This window comes from Trachurus japonicus, chromosome 3 (genome assembly GCF_045865225.1).
Source record: "Trachurus japonicus isolate A0001 chromosome 3, Traja_1.0".
Lineage (NCBI taxonomy): Eukaryota > Metazoa > Chordata > Actinopteri > Carangiformes > Carangidae > Trachurus > Trachurus japonicus.
Window position 1 is genome coordinate 1,737,672 of NC_140909.1, and position 20,040 is coordinate 1,757,711.

A 20,040-nucleotide genomic window follows, 5' to 3' on the forward strand; every position below is an offset into this window, starting at 1 on the left:
TTGTCGCAGGATTTTTATTTCATTTTTCCATTATCTTCCATTTTATTTTACGTGTTGGTCCTGTCCCATGATGCAACACTGGATCACACTCACATGTGTAAGTAAGTGCGCTTGATTTGATTAACCCACACGTCACAGTCAGACCGCAACATCCCACAATGCACCAGCTGTTGGTGAAGGGAAGTCTGACGTCACCAGGAGCCACTGGATAAACTTCACTGTAAATAAATCTGACTTTACATCTCATAATTAAGACTTTTTAAGTCTCACAATTCATATTCTTTTATCTCATGTTCTTGAATTTCAACTGAATTTTACTTTTACATAATTCTGGCTTTTTACTCTATTGATTCTGACTTGTCATGTGAATATTATTCATCACTCTGTTTAATCCTGTTGTTCTGTGTTGCAGAGTTGTGCTTCAACATTAGAGACTCTGTTGGAGTAGATGAGACTCTGAGTGTTTCTTCTGTCATGATGTGGTGTTATAACATCTGAGCAGAGACTCAGACATGTCACCTTCTGAATAAAAACCTTTTAAAACACATCATATAATTAAACAAATCCTCACTCTGACATCTGACAATAGATTTGTGCAAACTATGAACATTTATATACAGCTGCATCTCAATAAAGTAGAATATCTCCAGTAGTTCAAATCAAACATCCAACATTTCTACAGCACTTTCACAAATGTTTCTTAAAAGCATCTCTACATGTATGACAGTCATTCTTTTCTTTTCTTTTTTAAACACAAACACAACTCATTCTCCTTGATGAGACTCTGATGAGGTCATCACCTGAACCACATCTGGTTTTATAGGAAGATTATAAAAACCACTGCTGGGATTAAACATCGACATTATCCCACAAAAACTGGTTTATAAACTCTTCCTGAGTTAAAATATTCTTGTTGTGTTGTTTAGGAATAAATATGAACATGTTTTCTTTGCATTATTATTATTGAAAGTCTGAAAAGACTTGATATTTTTGTTATTTAGACTAGTTTAGTCATTTTCAGCCAATAAAAGCTCTAAATGACAATATTTTTATTTAAATTTTGGGAGAAATGTTGTCGGTAGTTGATAGAATAAAACGAAAAAATGTAATTTCATTTTACTCAAACACACATCTATAAATAGTAAAACCAGTTAAACTGATCATTTTGGGAGTGGTCTCTTAATTCTTTTTTCCAGAGCTGTATATTAAAATGTTTTTTTGATTGGTTAATTGATTAATTGTGAGTCATAATCATTACAATTAAAAGAAATTAAATAAAAAAAAGGCATTTGATGTTTCATTCTGTGTAATAATGGATCTATATAATGTGTTAGTTTCACTTTTTGAACTGAATTACAGACATAAATAAACTTTTCCATGATATTGTGATGTATTGAGATGCAGCTGTAGTTTCTTATTTGGAGAAAACGTGTCATCTGTTTCCACTCTGTAACTGATATGAGTAAATGTTTCTCCCACGTGGCAGAAAGAGAGAGACATGGGACAGGACTCATTCATTCATTCATTCATTCATTCTCTCATCCGTTCATCTGTTATGGCATCGGACTTAACAGCTCAGGTATAAATTGCACAGAGACGAGGCCTCGCTCACACACTCACACACACACTGTGTCTTTACACAAAGAGACGGGACAGTGCATCAAACAGCTTCTAATACAGACGTGGAGCTGGAACTCATTAAACACAACGGCTGCTGCTTCGTTTAGTAATAAAACTACAAAAAAATTTACATTTTGCTGTGTAGCCCTTCAGCGAGAAGACACGTTCAACAACAGTTGTTCGGTTTTAATTACATTCAAAACAACAGAAGAAAAAGAAAGAGAAGAAGCCGAGTTTAGACGGATGAGTATTGTGATAGTGGAGTTGTGTAGTGTTGTTACAGTTGTTACAGTGACGCTGCTCAGTTTGAGGTTTCTGCAAAACTTCTGCTTCATAGGAAACTAAATCCTCTCCGTTTGGATTTGAAATGTTTGTTTTTTTGATGCATTTCAACATCTCGGGGTTATTTTAAGAAGAAGATAATATAATAAAATAAAATATGATTATTGTGTGTGACAACCTGTGTGAGAGAGGAGGCGTTAATCCCGCCGCGCTCCCGGGAGCTTTCTGCAGGGAAATTTGGCAGCGACATAAGCTGGATAAGACCGAGCAGGGGCGACGCAAGGAAACAGCTTCATCTGCATCTGTGTGTGTGTTCCTGTGTGTGTGTGTCTGTGTGTGTTACAGTAATGTGTTCATGTGTGTGTGTGTGTGTGTGTGTTCAGCTGTCCCAGTCGGCACTGTGTGTCTCTTCGTCTCCTCTCTCGTCTTCGTCAGAGTCGGCCGCCACCTTCTTCATCCTCATCATGGCGGCTTTGATGCTGCGTTCCAGCTCGTTGTCGGCGCTGTTGGAGACCTCGGCTCGACTAGCGACCACCTGCAGCACCATGGCAACAACAACATCAACACAACAACAACAGCAGCAGCAGCGAGGTTTCTGCAATGTTCATCAAATTCAACTTAAAGGTGCATTGTGTAGGAATTCCTCCCATCTAGCGTTGTGGTTGTATATCGCAAGCAACTCAATGGTATTTTTGCTGCATTCACGTGAAATTGGGCAGACGGCAGACGGACGACAGCCACTGGATGAACTTGTTCACATTAACACACATTTTAAACCGGGGGGGGGGGACAAACTTTAAAGTCGGAACGTATTCTTGATGTTGCATTCACGTGAAATCGGGCAGACGGCAGACGGACGACAGCCGCTGCACGTAACGGCATAAACAAGCCTCTATGTAAACAAGTGGTCCGTCAGCACGAGGCAAAACAATACACGTGACAATATGTTGTCATGGCGATGTGGTATTGTTTTACCGTCTTTCTCTGGACTTCTGTGACTAAAACGACATCTGGTTTGTTAGCGACGGCCGTCTGCCCGACTGCAGGTGAATGCAGTGAATCAGTGTAACGCTCCATTCCTCCTCACTGCGTTACCGCCACCTCGACCTGAGCCGACAGCTCCGGTGTTAAAGGGATAGTTCACCCAAAATTCAAATTTCCCTCATTATCTCCTCCCCCTCATGTGGACTAAGGGCTGGGAGAAGTTTCAGAGTCCTCCGTGGCTTCTCTGAGTTACAGCGGGGCTCCGTGCAGCACTGCATGTCCATATGACGGTTGAGAACGGAGCTCACTTTTCTTGGTCCAAAAAGACACACCAAAAAACATCCAAATACCTCCATAGTGCTCGTCTGTAATGTCCCTCTTGTATTGTAGCCCCAACATGAGAAATTGTGAACTGGGTGTCAATGCAAATTGCGCGAGATTTGCACAGACATAGGAAGAGCAGTGAACTGAGACACTGGGAGCTTCCGCTACAAACGAGCTTAAAACATAGACTTATTTAATTTTTTTCAGAACAATTTCTCATGTCGGGGCTTCAATACAAGAGGGACATTACAGACGAGCAGCATGGAGGTATTTGGATGTTTTTTGGTGTGTCTTTTTGGACCAAGAAAAGTGAGCTCCGTTCTCAACGTCAATGTCATGTGGACATGCAGTGCTGCACGGAGCCCCGCTGTCACTCAGAGAAGCCACGGAGGACTCTGAAACTTCTCCCAGCCCTTAGTCCACATGAGGGGAAGGAGATAATGAGTGAAATTTGGGTGAACTATCCCTTGAAGGTGGAAATCCTACAGAGTTCCTCTTTAATGATGTGAATGTTCTTCATCTGTATGTAACAGTGATTATGACCTGGCTCCCTGTGTGGAACATCTCACCTTCTTCAGAGTGACTCCCTGGCGGATGGCCGTCATCAGGCTGCTCCGGGCGTCCACAGCAGGGGGCGCTGTCCGGGCGGCGGGGACCTTACGGAGCCGAATCTGTCCGCGCTGCAGCGAAGCCAACACCTCGTCCATCGTTCCTACACAAACACACAAACACGACAAACAGATGAGGAGATGAGATGTTTAAAGTTGATGATGTTTCAGAAACTACATATTCTTAACATATATAAAATAAATATTTATCAGACATGTCTTTTTACTTATAAGGTCTTAAAGGGATACGCCAACTTTTTTTTTTGGTGTCTTGCCTTACTCCTGAGTCCATGACCAGCAGATAGACACCATCCTTTCCACTGTGCATGCAGAAACAAGGGAGATAGAGCCGTATCGCCGTAATTAGCTTAGCTCAATCACTGGAAGTGTATGGGTAGTGTTAGCCTGCCTCCACCTAAAGTCATCAGAGAAACTCTTCAGCAACTCTAAACGGAAACCGGCGGGCCGATCTTCGTCTCAGAGCTGACAAAACTCTCCGCATCTTGAGCGGTCAAATGCCGCTAACGGGACGAGATCGGTCAAAACGGAGGGTTCAAGCAAAGACGCTTTATTTTGGTTCAAGCTAGCTACATCGAGGGTAGGTTAGCTTCCTATTTCAAAGTAAAAGCACAAATTCAGGGTTTCCCGCAGCACTTTCCTGTTAAGGCGGCCGTCTTAACAACAAAGAGCTGCCGCCTAAACTAACATCTTAAAAAAAAAAAAAAAAAAGTTGCGATATTCCCCCCCCCCCGTCGGATGAACGCCTTCATTCATCTCCGCATCCTCTCACACACATAAACGCGTGGTGAAAGCGAAACTTAATACGGCGCCCGCCCCCCCCCCCCCCCCCCACGGGTGTTTTATTTTCTGAAAGTATAATGGAAATTTCTATGTGAATGACCCTTGATTGAACTTTGAAGATGTATGTTCATGAACCTTAGGTGAACCTTGAAGAAAGTGCAAGTTGCACTTGTCTGCTGTGCATGAGGCAGCAAACAGGTGTCCGACTGGGTTCCTGTTATTTTGTGATGAGCAGTTGTCTCCATATTCAAAACCACAGTGAGATGTCAAAGAGATGTCAACTCGCTGAGGTGTGAAAAAACCACAACAGACCCTCGGTTACAGACAACCACAAGCTTCCTGCCTTTACTTATAAGTTGATTTTATAATAACCCAAGATATGTTTGTGCAAACTATGCAAACTTATTCTGCAAGAATGCAATAATGTAATTGGACAATGTATGATGCTGCCTCCAAGGAGGAGCACATGGCTCCTTCTCGCTCTTGTGCCTATGTAACCTGTTGTAACCAAATCTCAGTGTGTACTCTTGTACAGACTTTTGTGTGTATGACAGTCCACCTCTTGCAAGATCAAATAAAGTACTTCATGTGAAACCCTTCTTTGCTGGACTTATGATTTTCTCTCTCACAAGTTAAAGGAAATTTCCACAACAAAAGTAACCGGAAGTGCGTTGGTCACAACGGCTAGCTTGAGTAGCGCCGAATTCGTCCTAACGAAATTGTAAACAGCTGGTATTTAGACAAACTAACGACACACTGCTGATCTAAACGGCTACTTTCTCGCCTAAACATGTTTGAAATGTCAATAAAGTGATATATTTACAGAATTTAGAGCTAAAATGATACAATTTTTAAATTGTACTCTTTATTGTTATTCATATATTTCGATCATTATTCTTTTTGTGTAATTTCCTTGTAAATTTTCATTAATTTCTATCATCTATATATTTCTGATTGCTCATTTGTATATTTTGTTTTCTTCAGTATGATATTATATTTTATTGTTAATTATAGGTGGAGGCACCTGATAAGCTCCCTGAGTTTTCGCCTCTTCCTGCACTTTAAATTGTTAAATTGTTACTTTTACTTGTGTAATTTTTTAGCTGTGCAACTAAATAAATAAAAGAACCAGGAAACAGTCTCTGCTGCACCACCGCTACTCAGTTTTTAAAAAAAACCAGCTTCCTCTTCAATGATTCTCGCTTTGCAAAAAGCTCCAAAAAATGTAATGGACATCACTGTGTGTGTGCATCAGCAGGACCACAACTGAGGTAAAACGCCTCCTCTGGCCTCATGGGGGACGAGGGGAATTTAGGACAGAACACCATGTACAGGCATGAACTCACACACTCTTTCTCACACACACCAGACTTTTCTATGGAACAAACAGACTCGCCCTCCCCAGCAGTCAGACACAGCCACATCTCTGTTTTATTTCTCCAGTAAACGAACATGAAAACCTTCAGTTTGTTTAACAGTTTTTCTCAATTGTTAAAACACTAAACCAAATGCTCAGTTGCCTGACCTGTTAAGACACAACTCACCAACACATTTTCATTGTGATGCACCTGTGTTGCATAATGCTGAGCACAGGTGGCAAAGGTCAAACACAATTAAAGCACAGGTTTCGCCGGTTGAACACAACAACTCAAAACTGATCACACTTGTGGCTAATGATGTGAGGGAACACATATAGCCTAAGCCAGTTCAGGATGAAGTTTTGAAAATGTAGCTTGAAAATTAGGGGTTTGTGTTCATAGTTTAGCAGTGGTGTAGTCTAATTTTTTGTAGTGGGTAAACTGCTTTTTAGGTGGTAAGCTGTTCATACTTGTATCACTGGTGGTTCTCAACCTTTTTTACATCAAGGAAATTAGACCACAAAATTTTGAAGCAAACACCAGAAATACACAAACAATCAATGTACGTTTAAATTAGGCGTACATTTTTGAAAGATTATAGTGAAATCTCTGGAAAAAAAGTGGTACAATTTCTCCCAAAAAGTTGAAACATTTCTAGAAAAAAGTGGTAAGATTAAAATAAATAAATAAATAAAAAAGTTTCAGATTTTTAAGAAAAAACTGGTAAAATTTCTTAAAAAAAGTAAAAAGTTTTTTAAAAATTTGAGAAAAACTGGTAAAATTTCTCAAAAGAATTATAGAAAAAGTGGTAGGATTTCGCAAAAAATTGTAGAAAAATGTGGTACAATTTCTCTCTCAAAAAAAAGGGGCAAACAATAATACAAAAAGGGTACAATTTCTTGAAAAAAATAATAACAAGTAAAAAAAAAATTAAGAAGAAACTGGTAAAATTTCTCCCAAAAAAATTGGAGAAGTGGTAAAATTTAAAATAAATAAAGTCAAAAAATAATTTAAAGAGTGACAACATTTCTGAATAAGAAAAGTTAAAAAATTCTAGGAAAAAGTGGTAACATTTCCAGAAAAAGTTGTGGACCCCCTTGAACCCTGTCAACCCTCCCACTTTGAGAACCATTGACATTTACTTTAGTTAGATAGTTTTGTTGTACTGGGTATACTGAAGTATTTATGCATTTTCAGTGGGTATACTGAGTATACCTGAGTATCACATAGACTACACCACTGCAGTTTAGAGAAAAGGAAGAGCAGCTTTTGAGAAATAATGTGTCTTAGCAATCGAGAAAAACTGTAAAACCACCAGATTCTGTGTTTTTCCCTCTCACCTGTGTTTTGTGTGAGCGTGTTCTTGGCCGGGAACGGAGGCTCCTCCTTCTCACTGAGCGGCCTCGGAGCGTCGTTGGTGTTGGACGGCTGGACGGGAGGAGGAGGAGGAGGGACAGCGGGGGGGAGAGGAGGAGGAGGAGGAGGTGGAGGAGGTGGAGGGGGAGGAGGAGGAGGAGGAGGAGCAGTAGGGATGTGTGCTGTTGTTGATGGAGGAAGAGGAGGAGCAGCAGCGTAGATCTGGACTGGGATGTCTCTGTTCTGCTGCTTCTTGGCGGCTTTGCTGCGTCTCGGTGCAGGACGCAGCGAGGGGGGCGGGGCTTCAGAGGAAGGGGCGGGGCCAAAGCTGATGATGGACAGCGGCTGGGACGACGGACACGGGACGTCTGACGACAGAGACGTCCTGGACTGAGACGTTTTGAGGACGTACTGACCCTGTCGCTTCTGGACCGAGACGGAGAAACAAGAAGAAGAAAAGTTTCAACACGACAGAAGAAAAAAAGAGTTCTGTTTTAAAGGTATAGTACGTAGGAAATCCCCCCATCTAGCGGTGCGGTTGCATATCTGAACGTATTCTTGATGTTGCATTCAGGTGAAATGGGGCAGACGTCAGACAGACAACAGACGCTGCATGTAACAGGATAAACAAGTGTCTATGTAAACAAGTGGTCTGACAATATGTTGTCATGGTGATGTGGTATTGTTTTACCGTCTTTCTCTGGTGGAGTAAAATGACATCCGGTTGGTTTGCCGACGGCCGTCTGCCTGACTGCACCTGAATGCAACACCAGTGCCTCCGTCCTTCCTCACACTACACAGTGGTGACAGTTTTAACAGGCCGAGCCCACAGCTCCGCTCAGTTTCCATGGTTACCTACGGTCACGCTGCCACTCGGCGTAAAAAAATGGCGATGCAACATGTCTGCCTCAGTTCGGTGCGTCGCCCACTTATGTATTTGTAACGACTTGTAACAACTCATTCTAAGGAACCAGAAAGCTTTCATTTGGATGCAGCTGTGATTCACCTTCAGTGAAATACGGATTTATGAAAGACATGTTTGATTTTTGATAATAAAAAGCTAAATAAGTTACACACTGGGGCTGTTGTCTGTCTGACGTCTGCCCGATTTCACGTGAATGCAACATCAAGAATATGCAACCGCACCGCTAGATGGGGGGAATTCCTACATATTATACCTTTAAGATGAGATAAGATGAGATAAGTTAAGTTTAGTTAAATTTATAAGTTGTTAAGGCAAGTGAAGTTGAGTTAAGATGAGATAAGTTGAGTTAAGTGAAAGTTACAGACACAGAGAGAGAGAGAGAGAGCGAGGCCGACCTCTCTGAAGGATCTTAATCTGCTCAGTGTCTTCTCTCGCTCCTGGTCGACCCACAGCTTCCTCCTCTGCTCCTCCTCTTTCTTCTTCTCTCGTTTCTACGACAACAACAACAACAACAACGGAGACAGTGAGGAGCGTTAGAGAGACGAAGACGGAGGAATTTAATCTGCAGCCGGAGCATCTCTGTTGCCGTGGCGACCTACCAGCTGGACCTGATGGTGCTGGTTGAAGACCACGGAGGTCTGCTTGGCCGCCAGATGCTTCTGATCCTGGGCGTCCACACACTGATCCTAAGGACACACACACACACACACACCGACACCATTATACTTTTATACTTTTATACCATTATACTACTACTACTACTACTACTACCACTACTACTATACACTAGTGTTCTGCCCTACAAAGGCAAAGTGCAGTATCTGTAAAAATGTCAAACTGAGAAAAACAGCTTTTTGTGTTTTTCATTGTCAGGTTTAAGCATCAAATTATGAAGAACTACCAAGTCTATAATTAATTAGATAAAGGTGGACTGGATTAAATGTATTTTGTAGTTTGTCTTTCTGACCAATTTTGGCCGTTTTATGGAAGATGCTGCACTTTGCCTTGGTTTTGGTGCAGATACTGCACTTTGGCTTGGTATTAGCTACAGATACTGCACTTTGCCTTGGTTTTACTCCAATGGAATTATATAGTAACTTATAGGATGTAGGGAGTACAGTTACTCTTTGCAGATACTGCACTTTGCCTTGGTTTCACAGTGCTTTTTTGGATGGACAGCAACATAAAAAGCCCAATAACTCTGGACATTTTAGCAGTACCAATATCAAATTCTACCAGATTGAAGAGAATATGCCACACTTTTGATTGGTTAAAAAAAAATAAATAAATAAATAAATGCAGATACTGCACTTTGCCTTTGTAGGGCAGTGTTGTAGTCAAGAGCAAACCAATGAGAGACCATTTCCAAGTCCATCACTGTCTCTAGTCCCAGTCCTCATAATAACCATGTGTCTTGATATTTACATTATTCCTCTTCAGCTACAAAGATAAAAGATGATTTGATGTAAAATCTAAACCACATTTAATGTAAATAAAGTTTGGATTGAACAGAAGAACACAGCACAGAACCTGCTGAAGTCTCCTCCCACTGGTGACACCAAGTTTTTCACATGGTTTAACACAAGCAGATACTTTATTACAACTATTTGAATTATCTGTAACTTATTGAATCACATCACAGAAACCAAAGTGAGACAGAGACACAGAGACATTGGTGGTCTGGAGAAAACATCCAGAGTCGACTGAGACTGAGACCTTGGAGATGTGGACTCAGGACCGGTCTCCAGTTCCACAACACGAGTATTTACAGAATAACAGTCACAGTTTGATGTGCAAACACCAGAATCAGACTCCAGAGGGAGTTCTGCTCTGAAAAATGCGACTGAAACTGAAAATCCTATCTCAGAAGTCTTCTATCTGTTAAATATTCCTCTCTGTGTTCCCTGCAGATTCCTGGGTGTGATTCTTCCCACTTTGTTCTGAGCAATAAAATGTTTTTTTTTTTAATTAGACAAATGAGCACGGAGCCAGGGGAACGTGCCAGAGCACCAGCTGCACTTTCATTCCTCTTCTGAGAGCTAAAAATAAAACAAGTGTAGTAAAAATGCTTTTTTAAGAACTCAACGTTTAGGGAGATGAAGGTGAAAACAGAGACAGAGAAGGAGGAGAATGGCTCCATCTTCCTTCATTAAGGGGAGACACTACAGGTGAATAGCCCTTTAAATAACAGATATCACCATGAAACTTCCCAAGTTTATCACTCACATTAAGACAAATATTTTTTGTATTACAAGTTTTGTCAAATTTTATGTTTAAATATGTAAATGAGGCAATATCTGATGAAATATGCGCTGATTTGCATATAGTATTTCCAGAACAGAAATCTGAACAATGGATAAAGCTACTTTGTTTTATTTTGTTGACATATTAGAGTCAGAAGTTTTTACAGAGGAGGATTTTGGATATCTCTTTTTATCACTCTGTAAATGAGAAAATACTGTCACCAGCCCTAAAAAACATCTAATGTCTCCATGTTTTTAGTAATAAAATGTTGTATAAATGAGGCTGTGAATGATATATCAACAATCCCCTCTGTAAAAACCTTCAGAATATAGAAAGGGATCAAAGTGGAAGGTTTGGTGTCTGTAAGTGCTGCTGAAGTGGAGATTTCTAGCTCAGAGTCTGAGTCTGAAAAACTCTTTCTGAGAAAACGGCCTTTAAAGACTTGGACTGTAAAATTACATAGATTGTTATTGTCAATCGTACTTTTACGATTGGTTGCGGATACGGAGGAGATGACAATTTTTGGAGCCACATCATTGTTCAGGAGAGAGAGAGCTTTACTATGATACCTGACATGACATGGGTCAGACTAACTTTTAGCAAATTTAGGAGAAATCTACTGACGAAAGAGACAAAATGAAGTAAAATAAAAACCTTAATGTGGATTTTCAACCATTTCTTTTGACTTTTCTGAAAGAATACATGTTAAGGTTAAAAACATTTCTCTTTTCACGTGCTTATAGCTGAAAACTTAAAACTTTATCTATTTTATTTTATTTTACTTTTATTTGCTCTTGCTTTTAACTCTGTTTTTAGTGTTTTGTTTGTTTTTATTCTGTCTTATGCGTCTTTTTTTTAATGTTTTGTCTTTATGTAAAGCACATTGAGTTGCCTTGGTACGAAATGCGCTATATAAATAAAGATGCCTTGCCTTGCCTTGCCTTGCCTAAGGAAGAAAAATAGCCTCAAAAAACCTCAAAATTGATCAGTGCATGAAAACACTGTTTGCCTGTAGTGTCTCGCCTTACAACCATCTCCATCCCATAGTGTGAGAGTAGTAGTAGCAGTAGTAGAAGCAGCAGCAGCAGCTCTCACCTTCTTGTTGCGTAGATACGCTCTGCGGGCGCAGATGTTCCCTCTCTTGGTCTCCAGCGCTTGGAGGCGTCGCCGCAGCTGCGTGACGGCTGCAGAGCGGCCGGGCTGCACGGGGTTAACCAGACTCTGCAGCTCCTCTGGGTCCTCACACACGTCGTAGTAGACCACCTCCTCGTTCAGCTCTGACACACACACACACACACACACTATTATTACATCATCACCTGCATAATAAGTCAAACCGTTTCCTTTCAAACTGTTTATTTCTAATATTCGATGAGCGTCTATTAAAGGGATAGTTCAACATTTTGGCAAACTGGCCCATTGCCATAATCCCTATAGTCATAGCAGTAGGTTCGTTACCTTTAATTGTTGGTGCAAGATGTTTTTAGAACGGCGGAGCAGAGCCGTGAGCTGCTCAGAGCTACGCTACGGAGGCTCATTACGGGATTTCTTGGTTTCCCTCATCAAACTCATCAAATACACAATCCAACAACTCCACAACGCTCTGGTGGACAAGTTGTGAGCTGCACATTCACCACGCTATGAGATAATAACACAACGTTACCAGACAGAGTTGTTTTAGAGGGAAATTCATGCAAAACCGCTGATGCACGTTGCCTTCAGGGACAGTTTTTCATCGAGCAGTCTCTGTATTTCCCTCTAAAAGTCTGTGTTTTAACACTCAGGGAGATTCTTCACGGAAACTAAAAAACTAACTAACTAACTAAACTAAAAAAAAAGAAAAGAAAGAAACCCAAAAATAAAACAACATTTCTTTATTAATGAAAAATATCAGAATAAGTTTAGACTTCTGGAACTGAATCTTCAATGTTAGACGCCCCGACCCAGGACGCTGCATCACCACATGTACTCATCAATACAATAAGTTAATTACAAAAAAGGGCACAAAATGGAAAGTTAAAACATTTTAAATCAAGTAAAAGATTAAATGAAATCTGAGGTTTTTGTCCAAAAGTTTTAACTCAAACAGAGCATTTAAGTTTGACCGGTTAAAAGAAGAGATTTACAACATAAACTCTGAAATCTGCCTCTTCCTGCTGAAACACACACACGCACAAACGTCAAGCAATTAGGGAAATATTGACGTTTGCTGCTGCTGCTGTCACACAGACAACGTCCCATCAAACTTATAGATTCACAGATTCACATCATCTCCACTGGTTTTTAGGTTTTATTCAGTATTCAGTGAGTTATATATTGATAACGGTCTGTACATCTCTGGTTGTACATATGAACATCTAACAGCTTGGTACTTTCAGCGGTGGTAGTTACTGCAGTAAATGTGAATAAATATTATAATAATAATGAAAAGGAGGTGGACGTCGTGTGATCTCAGTGACCCGTCAGTTAATTACAGAGCTTTGTTTGCTCCGTTTCTCTTCATATTAACTCTAATAAAATGTTCAGGCAGATGGAAATCAGCACAAAGACCTTTTGATTCCAATTATATTCTAATGACGTGAAACAACCCTGAACCTTCTCTCTCCTCTCTGCTCTCTGGATCTTCAGCCGTCATCATTTAAAGGACAATTCCGGGCTGTTTCCATCCCTCAAAGCCACAGACAGCGTCAGATGGCGACTCAAACATGCACCCAGAAGTTTATTTACTTGAAGCAAGTCCAGAGTTGATATTCCTGTGTTTATGACACAAACGGGAGCTTCCGACTGCACCTGAACACACCGAGCCTCAACTTGGGTCTCGACTCCGCCAGACTTTGAATTAGATCTAGTTTTACAAACATGTCGGCTTGCTTCAAGTAAATAAACTTCTGGGTGCATGTTTGAGTCGCCATCTGACGCTGTCTGTGGCTTTGAGGGATGGAAACAGCCTACACTGTAAAAACTCAAAAAAGAATATTTGTCTTATTTCTTGTCAAAATGTCTCATTTCTAGTCAAAACTAAACTTTTTCCACTTAAAATAAGACTCATCACCTAAAAATTAACTTGTTTTTAGACTGTTTTCACGTGTTTCAAACAAATTTTCAATTGAAATAAATAGAAAAATTTGCCAGTGAAAGCAAGTTTTTTGTGCTTGTAATAAGAAAGAAAAACTTGCTCCACTATCAGATTTTTCTACTTATTTCAAGTGAAAATCTGCTTGAAAGAAGTAAAAAGTGTCAAAAAAAACAAGCTACTTTTTATGTGATGAGTCTTATTTTTAGTATAATTAGATTTGTTTTGACTAGAAATTACATTTAACTAGAAGTAAGACAAATATTCTTGGTAAGATTTTGGGTTTTTACAGTGTAAGCAGCAGAACTTCAATCCGCTCCCATTCATCGCTGCCGTGCTACCGCAAAACAGGAGCAATTAAACAGAAAATCTTCAGATTCCTTCTTTTAGACCTAAAATGTTAATAAAAATACAGCCCCGAGTTGAATTTGCCCGGAATCGTCCTTTAAAGGAGTTTTACTCACTATGAATGAACCACGTGTATCTATCCGTGTCTTTCTAACCTTTGATCTGCCGCCGCACCGTGTCGATCTGCGCCACCAGCAGCTGCTCCTCGTTCTTCAGGATCTCGAACTTGGTGTCGTAGAGTTCCAGCTGCGTCTCGTAGAACTGCAGCTCCAGCAGGTCGACGGCGTCCTGAGCTCCGTCCGCTGACCTGGAGTCAGATCTGAGGCTCTGCACGCCGCGGGACAGACCGCCCAGCTGCAGCAACACAACAACAACACAACAACACAACAACAAGAGAGGAAGGTCAGGGAAACACCAGTCATCGTCATCATGATCCTATCTGGTTTTTCCTACTCGGTTATGGGCCTCTATACTGTACATCTGCCTCATTTATTTTATTTCTTTTTCTTTTTCAACTGTCATTTATTTTATTATTTTGTCATATTCATTCATTCATTCATTCATTCCATTTAAAGGTGCATTGTGTAGGAATTCCTCCCATCTAGCGTTGTGGTTGTATATCACAAGCAACTCAGTCGTATTTTTCATGCTGCATTCACGTGAAATTGGGCAGACGGCAGACGGACGACAGCCGCTGCACGTAACGGCATAAACAAGCCTCTATGTAAACAAGTGGTCCGTCAGCACGAGGCAAAACAATACACGTGACAATATGTTGTCATGGCGATGTGGTATTGTTTTACCGGCTTTCTCTGGACTTCTGTGACTAAAATGACATCTGGTTTGTTAGCGACGACGGCCGTCTGCCCGACTGCAGGTGAATGCAGCATCAGTGTAACGCTCCACTCCTCCTCACTTTTCCTGAATAGATAACAGGAGAAGTTACACAATGTGCCTTTAATAAAATACTGTAGTGTCTGTTTTCAACTTCATTGTAAAGAACAGAAACAGAAAGAAAGAAAAAGAAAAACAAAAAGAAACAGAAACAAAAAGAAACCAGAAGAAGCAGTTTAACTTTCATTCTGTGATCAATGAGCTGGAAGCAGCAGTCGGCTGTGAATTAGTGCCGCCATGTTGCTGTACGTGGGCTTGATGTGTTATGTGTGTGTGTGTGTGTGTGTGTGTGTGTGTGTGTGTGTCAATGCTTTAAGTTGTGCCAGATCTAAACACACCGACTGTTTGGAGACTGTGAATTAACATCCAGCTCATTTCACACACACACAAACACACAATCTGAATGTAAAGGAACCGACTGTGATGCTGAGCTGAGCCGCCACAGGAGGGAGAGTAGGTGGAGTTTACTGACACACACACACACACACTCGCACGCACACACGCACGCACACACTCACACACACATGATGCTGGCAGCAGCTGAACCTCTTTCTTTCTTTCTTTCTTTCTTTCTTTAATTCTTTCTTTCTTTAATGGAAACCGGCAATAGCATACACAATGTATACACTGACAATACACTGACCAAAACAGACAAACAGAAAACAAAGGACAGAACAAACGTGACATAATAAAACAGGACAGAAAAGTAAAAAAGAAAGACAAAAAAGGAGATGTGAAACTACTACAATTAAATTAACAGTAACTACTTAATATAAATTTACTCAAACGTAGGTTTTTCCCATTTTTTGTTATGCATTTCCACCTTATCTTGATTTGTTGCGATAATTTTTTTCCAAAAGAAATTGGCGACGCACTGTATTTCTAAAATAAACCAAGTTCAAAAATGTTTTTGTTTGGGTCTTAAATATAAATATTTTCCCCAAAAGTATGATCGTGTTTACGATCTGCGGGCATCATACCTCCAGTACTCCCAACAAAATATTTACTGGTGCAAATTCAAATGTAATCTTTTTGGGTCTTAGCCACTTTTCAATATCTAACCACAATCTGACAACATGTGTACAATAAAAGAATAAATGCAGAGTGGTCAGTAAATAGTTGGTAAATGTTAAGTTGTTCATTTGTAGCAGTAATTCTGGTTTTAACGCAGCTCAGTGTGATGAACGATGCAGCTACGTGACTTCTCTCTGTTCAAACTCAGCTGGCACGTTGTGTGTGTGCATGCATATTACACACACACACGTACACACACACTCAGTTATCTGTTGATGCAGGTTTTGGGGGGGAGGAGGGGGGGGGGGTTCAGGGGATTCTCATGTTGTTAGAGAAGAGGCTTTATAAATAGATCAAAGGACTAGAGCCGCCACAGATTCACATCAGACTGGAGTCGACACCGAGCAACGTCAGAGGAGCTACAACCACTATATATAGGCTACTACACCACTATATATACTATATATACTACACCACTATACTATACCACTATATATACTATATATATACACTAAACCACTATATATACTATACCACTATAGTATACCACTATATATACTGTATATACTACACCACTATACTATACCACTATATATACTATATATATATACACTAAACCACTATATATACTATACCACTATATATACTATATATATACTACACCACTATACTATACCACTATATATACACTATACCATTATATATACTACACCACTATATATATACTACACCACTATACTATACCACTATATATACTATATATACTATATATACTACACCACTATATATACTATAAAAATAAAAGAAAAAAGAAAATTCAACAGAGGTAATGTGGAAATCCTACAGAGTTAAGGTGGAAATACTAAAGAGGTAAGGTGGAAATACTGGAAATACTACATAGTTAATGTGGAAATACTAAAGAGTTAAGGCAGAAATACTAAAGAGGTAAGGTGGAAATCCTACAGAGGTAAGGTAGAAATCCTACAGAGTTAAGGTGGAAATACTAAAGAGTAAAGGTGGAAATCTGACAGAGTTAAGGTGGAAATATTAAAGAGGTAAGGTGGAAATACTAAAGAGTTAAGGTGTAAATCTGACAGAGTTATGGTGGAAATATTAAAGAGGTAAGGTGGAAATACTAAAGAGTTAAGGTGGAAATCCTACAGAGTTAAGGTTGAAATACTAAAGAGTTAAGGTGGAAATACTAAAGAGCTTATCTTTAAAGAATAAAATTAAAGGACTTGGTGTCATGTATTCATTATTTTATCCTTTCCAGTTTCTACAAATCAAGACTTTTCTCCTAACGCCTGAAAAAAACTAAACATAAACTAAACTAAAACTGCTCCATCACTTGTTGAACGAACTACAACTAAACCAAAAAACTAAATCGAAATAAAAACTAATGAAAATGTCAACACTATAATAACCAGCTTCACACCTGGTTCCCATGACGACTGATGATCCACAGCTGCATCATGTGTTAATAATAAACACACACACAGACAGACACACACCTTCTCTCTGATGCCGTCCTTCTTGCGGTTGAGGCACATCTCCGTCGCTCTCATGTGCTGCAGTGTTTCTTTGGCCAATAGGAAGCGGAGTTTCTCCAGTCGAGGAGCGGCAGACGCCCAAGCCGCCGCTCCGAACCGCCGCTTATCCTCCTCCATCTGCTTCAACATCCCTAAAGGTGCATGCACACAAACCGTCTGTTACCTTTCATCTTATTTCATTTCTTTGCACTGTAAAAAACATTGAGCTGCATTTTTTTGTATGAAATGTGCTATACAAATAAAGATATTATTATTATTATTACATTGTGCATCAACATGACAGAAAACTAAAATAACACGAGGCTGTCAAAGGAAACTACAGATCCATCCATACTTCCCAGAGTTACATGCAATTAGTTTGTTTCTGTTGTATAAAAACTATAGACATACACAACTATAATAACTACCAAGTCTATAATTGATTAGATAAAGGTGGACTGAATTAAATGGTTTTTGTTCTGTTTTGTTTTGTTTTGTTTTGATCAGGGAGAAACATCCAAAGTCATTTCAATACCATTACACTCATACAGAGCTAAACAAAAACATGTATTTGGACAATTGTGTTAACATATTCTCCAAGCTATTACTCTCCCTTTCATTTTACAATGTTTTAAGGAGGAACATTTGAACAAAAGAAGTCACATTCACACTCATTTTTCCATCAAGATTAAGATTAATAGACTGGTACTTCAAGCCATGTAATAGAGGTAAATTAAATGTATTTTGTTGTTTGTTTTTCTGACCAATTTTGACCGTTTTATGGCAGATACTGCACTTTTGCATTGGTTTTGGTGCAGATACTGCACTTTGGCTTGGTTTTACTCCAATGGAATCATAGAGTAAATTATAGGATGTAGGGAGTTAGGACAGTTACTCTTTGCAGATACTGCACTTTGCCTTGGTTTCACACAGTGTTTTTTTGGATGGACAGCAAAATAAAAAGCCCAATAACTCTGGAAATTTTAGCAGTACCAATATCAAATTCTACCGGATTGAAGAGAATATGCCACATTGGTCAAAAAAAAAAATTTGAAAAAATATAGATACTGCAATTTTGCCTTGGTTTTGGTGCAGATACTGCACTTTGGCTTGGTTTTACTCCAATGGAATCATAGAGTAAATTATAGGGTGTAGGGAGTACAGTTACTCTCTGCAGATACTGCACTTTGCCTTGGTTTCACAGTGCTTTTTTGGATAGACAGCAAAATAAAAAGCCGGAAATTTTAGCAGTACCAATATCAAAGTCTACCAGATTGAAGAGAATATGCCAAAAAAAGAAAAAAGAAAAAATATAGATACTGCACTTTGCCTTTGTAGGGCAGTACTGTACATGGGCTTTTCATTTCCTTGAATATCAGGTCACATGTTATTTGTCTGCAGCTCGTCGTGACCCTGCAGCACTTTTATCCTTTTCCCATGTGAGCAGAGTAAATGACTCATAATGAACCACAGACCAGTAATTAATGAATCCGTCCATGCACAAATAAGAGACGTAAACACAGCAGCAGCAGCAGCAGCAGCAGCAGCAGCAGCAGCGGTGGCGTCGTACCAGCCAGAGCCTTTGAAGTCTGAGTGAAGTAGGTGACGGTGATGTCCTGGATCGAGGCCACGGCGTCTTCTGCTTTGCTCCTCCACTCCTCCGCCTCCTTCTCCAGAGCCGCGATTCTCCTAGGACCCAAGTCCTCGAACTCCAGAGACTTCTGCAGGAAGCAGCAACGACAGTGGACCAGTTTACACACACTTAAAGGGATAGTTTTAACATTTTGGCAAATTGGCCCATTGCCATAATCCCTATAGTCATAGCAGTAGGTTCGTTACCTTTAATTGTCGGTGCAAGCTATTTTTAGAACGGCGGAGCAGAGCCGTGAACTCATCAAATACACAATCCAACAACTCCACAACGCTCTGGTGGACAAGTTGTGAGCTGCACATTCACCACGCTATGAGATAATAACACAACGTTACCACACAGAGTTGTTTTAGAGGGAAATTCATGCAAAACCACTGATGCGCGTTGCCTTCAGGGACAGTTTTTCATCAAGCAGTCTCTGTATTTACCTCTAAAACAACTCTGTCTGGTAACGTTGTGTTATTATCTCATAAATGTTAAATGTTGAACTATCCCTTTAACCCACTTATACTGTATATACGTTCTGCTTTCAGTCTGAGTTAGAGGATAAAAGTGGAGTTCACATGTTGTTTGAGTCATAAACCCATTAATCACTCCATCTGTGTACAGACTATAGATAGAAACTGTATTTTTTCCAACTATCTTTTTATTGAGAACAAGAAAGACAGGCATAGAAAAACACATACTGTACCCCCCCCACCCTACAACATCCAGCGCATCCCAATCTAAGCATATTAAATTAATAAATAAATATTTATAAAAGGGACTACGAGGAGTTTCGGAAAGCTAAGTATTTTCACACTACGCAGCAACAGTTTAACACAACTTTAACACAAAACCCGACATCATGAAGCATTTACACAAGTTTGACCTGTAAATGCGAGTTTACATCTCAACGCCTGATGAGAATTATTAAATATTTAGAGATTAAAACAACTGGTGAAGTGTTTCTCTCTGTTTATACGAATGTACCGCATCATAAACACGTTGCTGAAAGAAAGAAAGAAAGAAAGAAAGAAAGAAAGAAAG

At 39.8% G+C, this 20,040-nt stretch overlaps 1 protein-coding gene across 2 annotated transcripts in view; it reads right to left on the bottom strand.

Moving 5' to 3' along the window:
* The window catches only part of whamm (WASP homolog associated with actin, golgi membranes and microtubules), a 27,860-nt gene continuing 7,820 nt past the window's right edge, over positions 1–20,040 (bottom strand). For both annotated transcript variants that reach the window (XM_085804835.1, XM_085804827.1), the window contains exons 4-12: positions 18,931–19,081; positions 17,343–17,512; positions 14,079–14,277; positions 11,598–11,779; positions 8,858–8,944; positions 8,654–8,749; positions 7,318–7,759; positions 3,780–3,922; positions 1–2,437 (exon numbers count right to left, since the gene is read on the bottom strand). In XM_085804835.1, the coding sequence (XP_085660961.1) occupies positions 2,282–2,437; positions 3,780–3,922; positions 7,318–7,759; positions 8,654–8,749; positions 8,858–8,944; positions 11,598–11,779; positions 14,079–14,277; positions 17,343–17,512; positions 18,931–19,081 (1,626 nt within the window). In that variant the 3' untranslated portion in view covers positions 1–2,281. The remainder of the gene's footprint in view (positions 2,438–3,779; positions 3,923–7,317; positions 7,760–8,653; positions 8,750–8,857; positions 8,945–11,597; positions 11,780–14,078; positions 14,278–17,342; positions 17,513–18,930; positions 19,082–20,040) is intronic.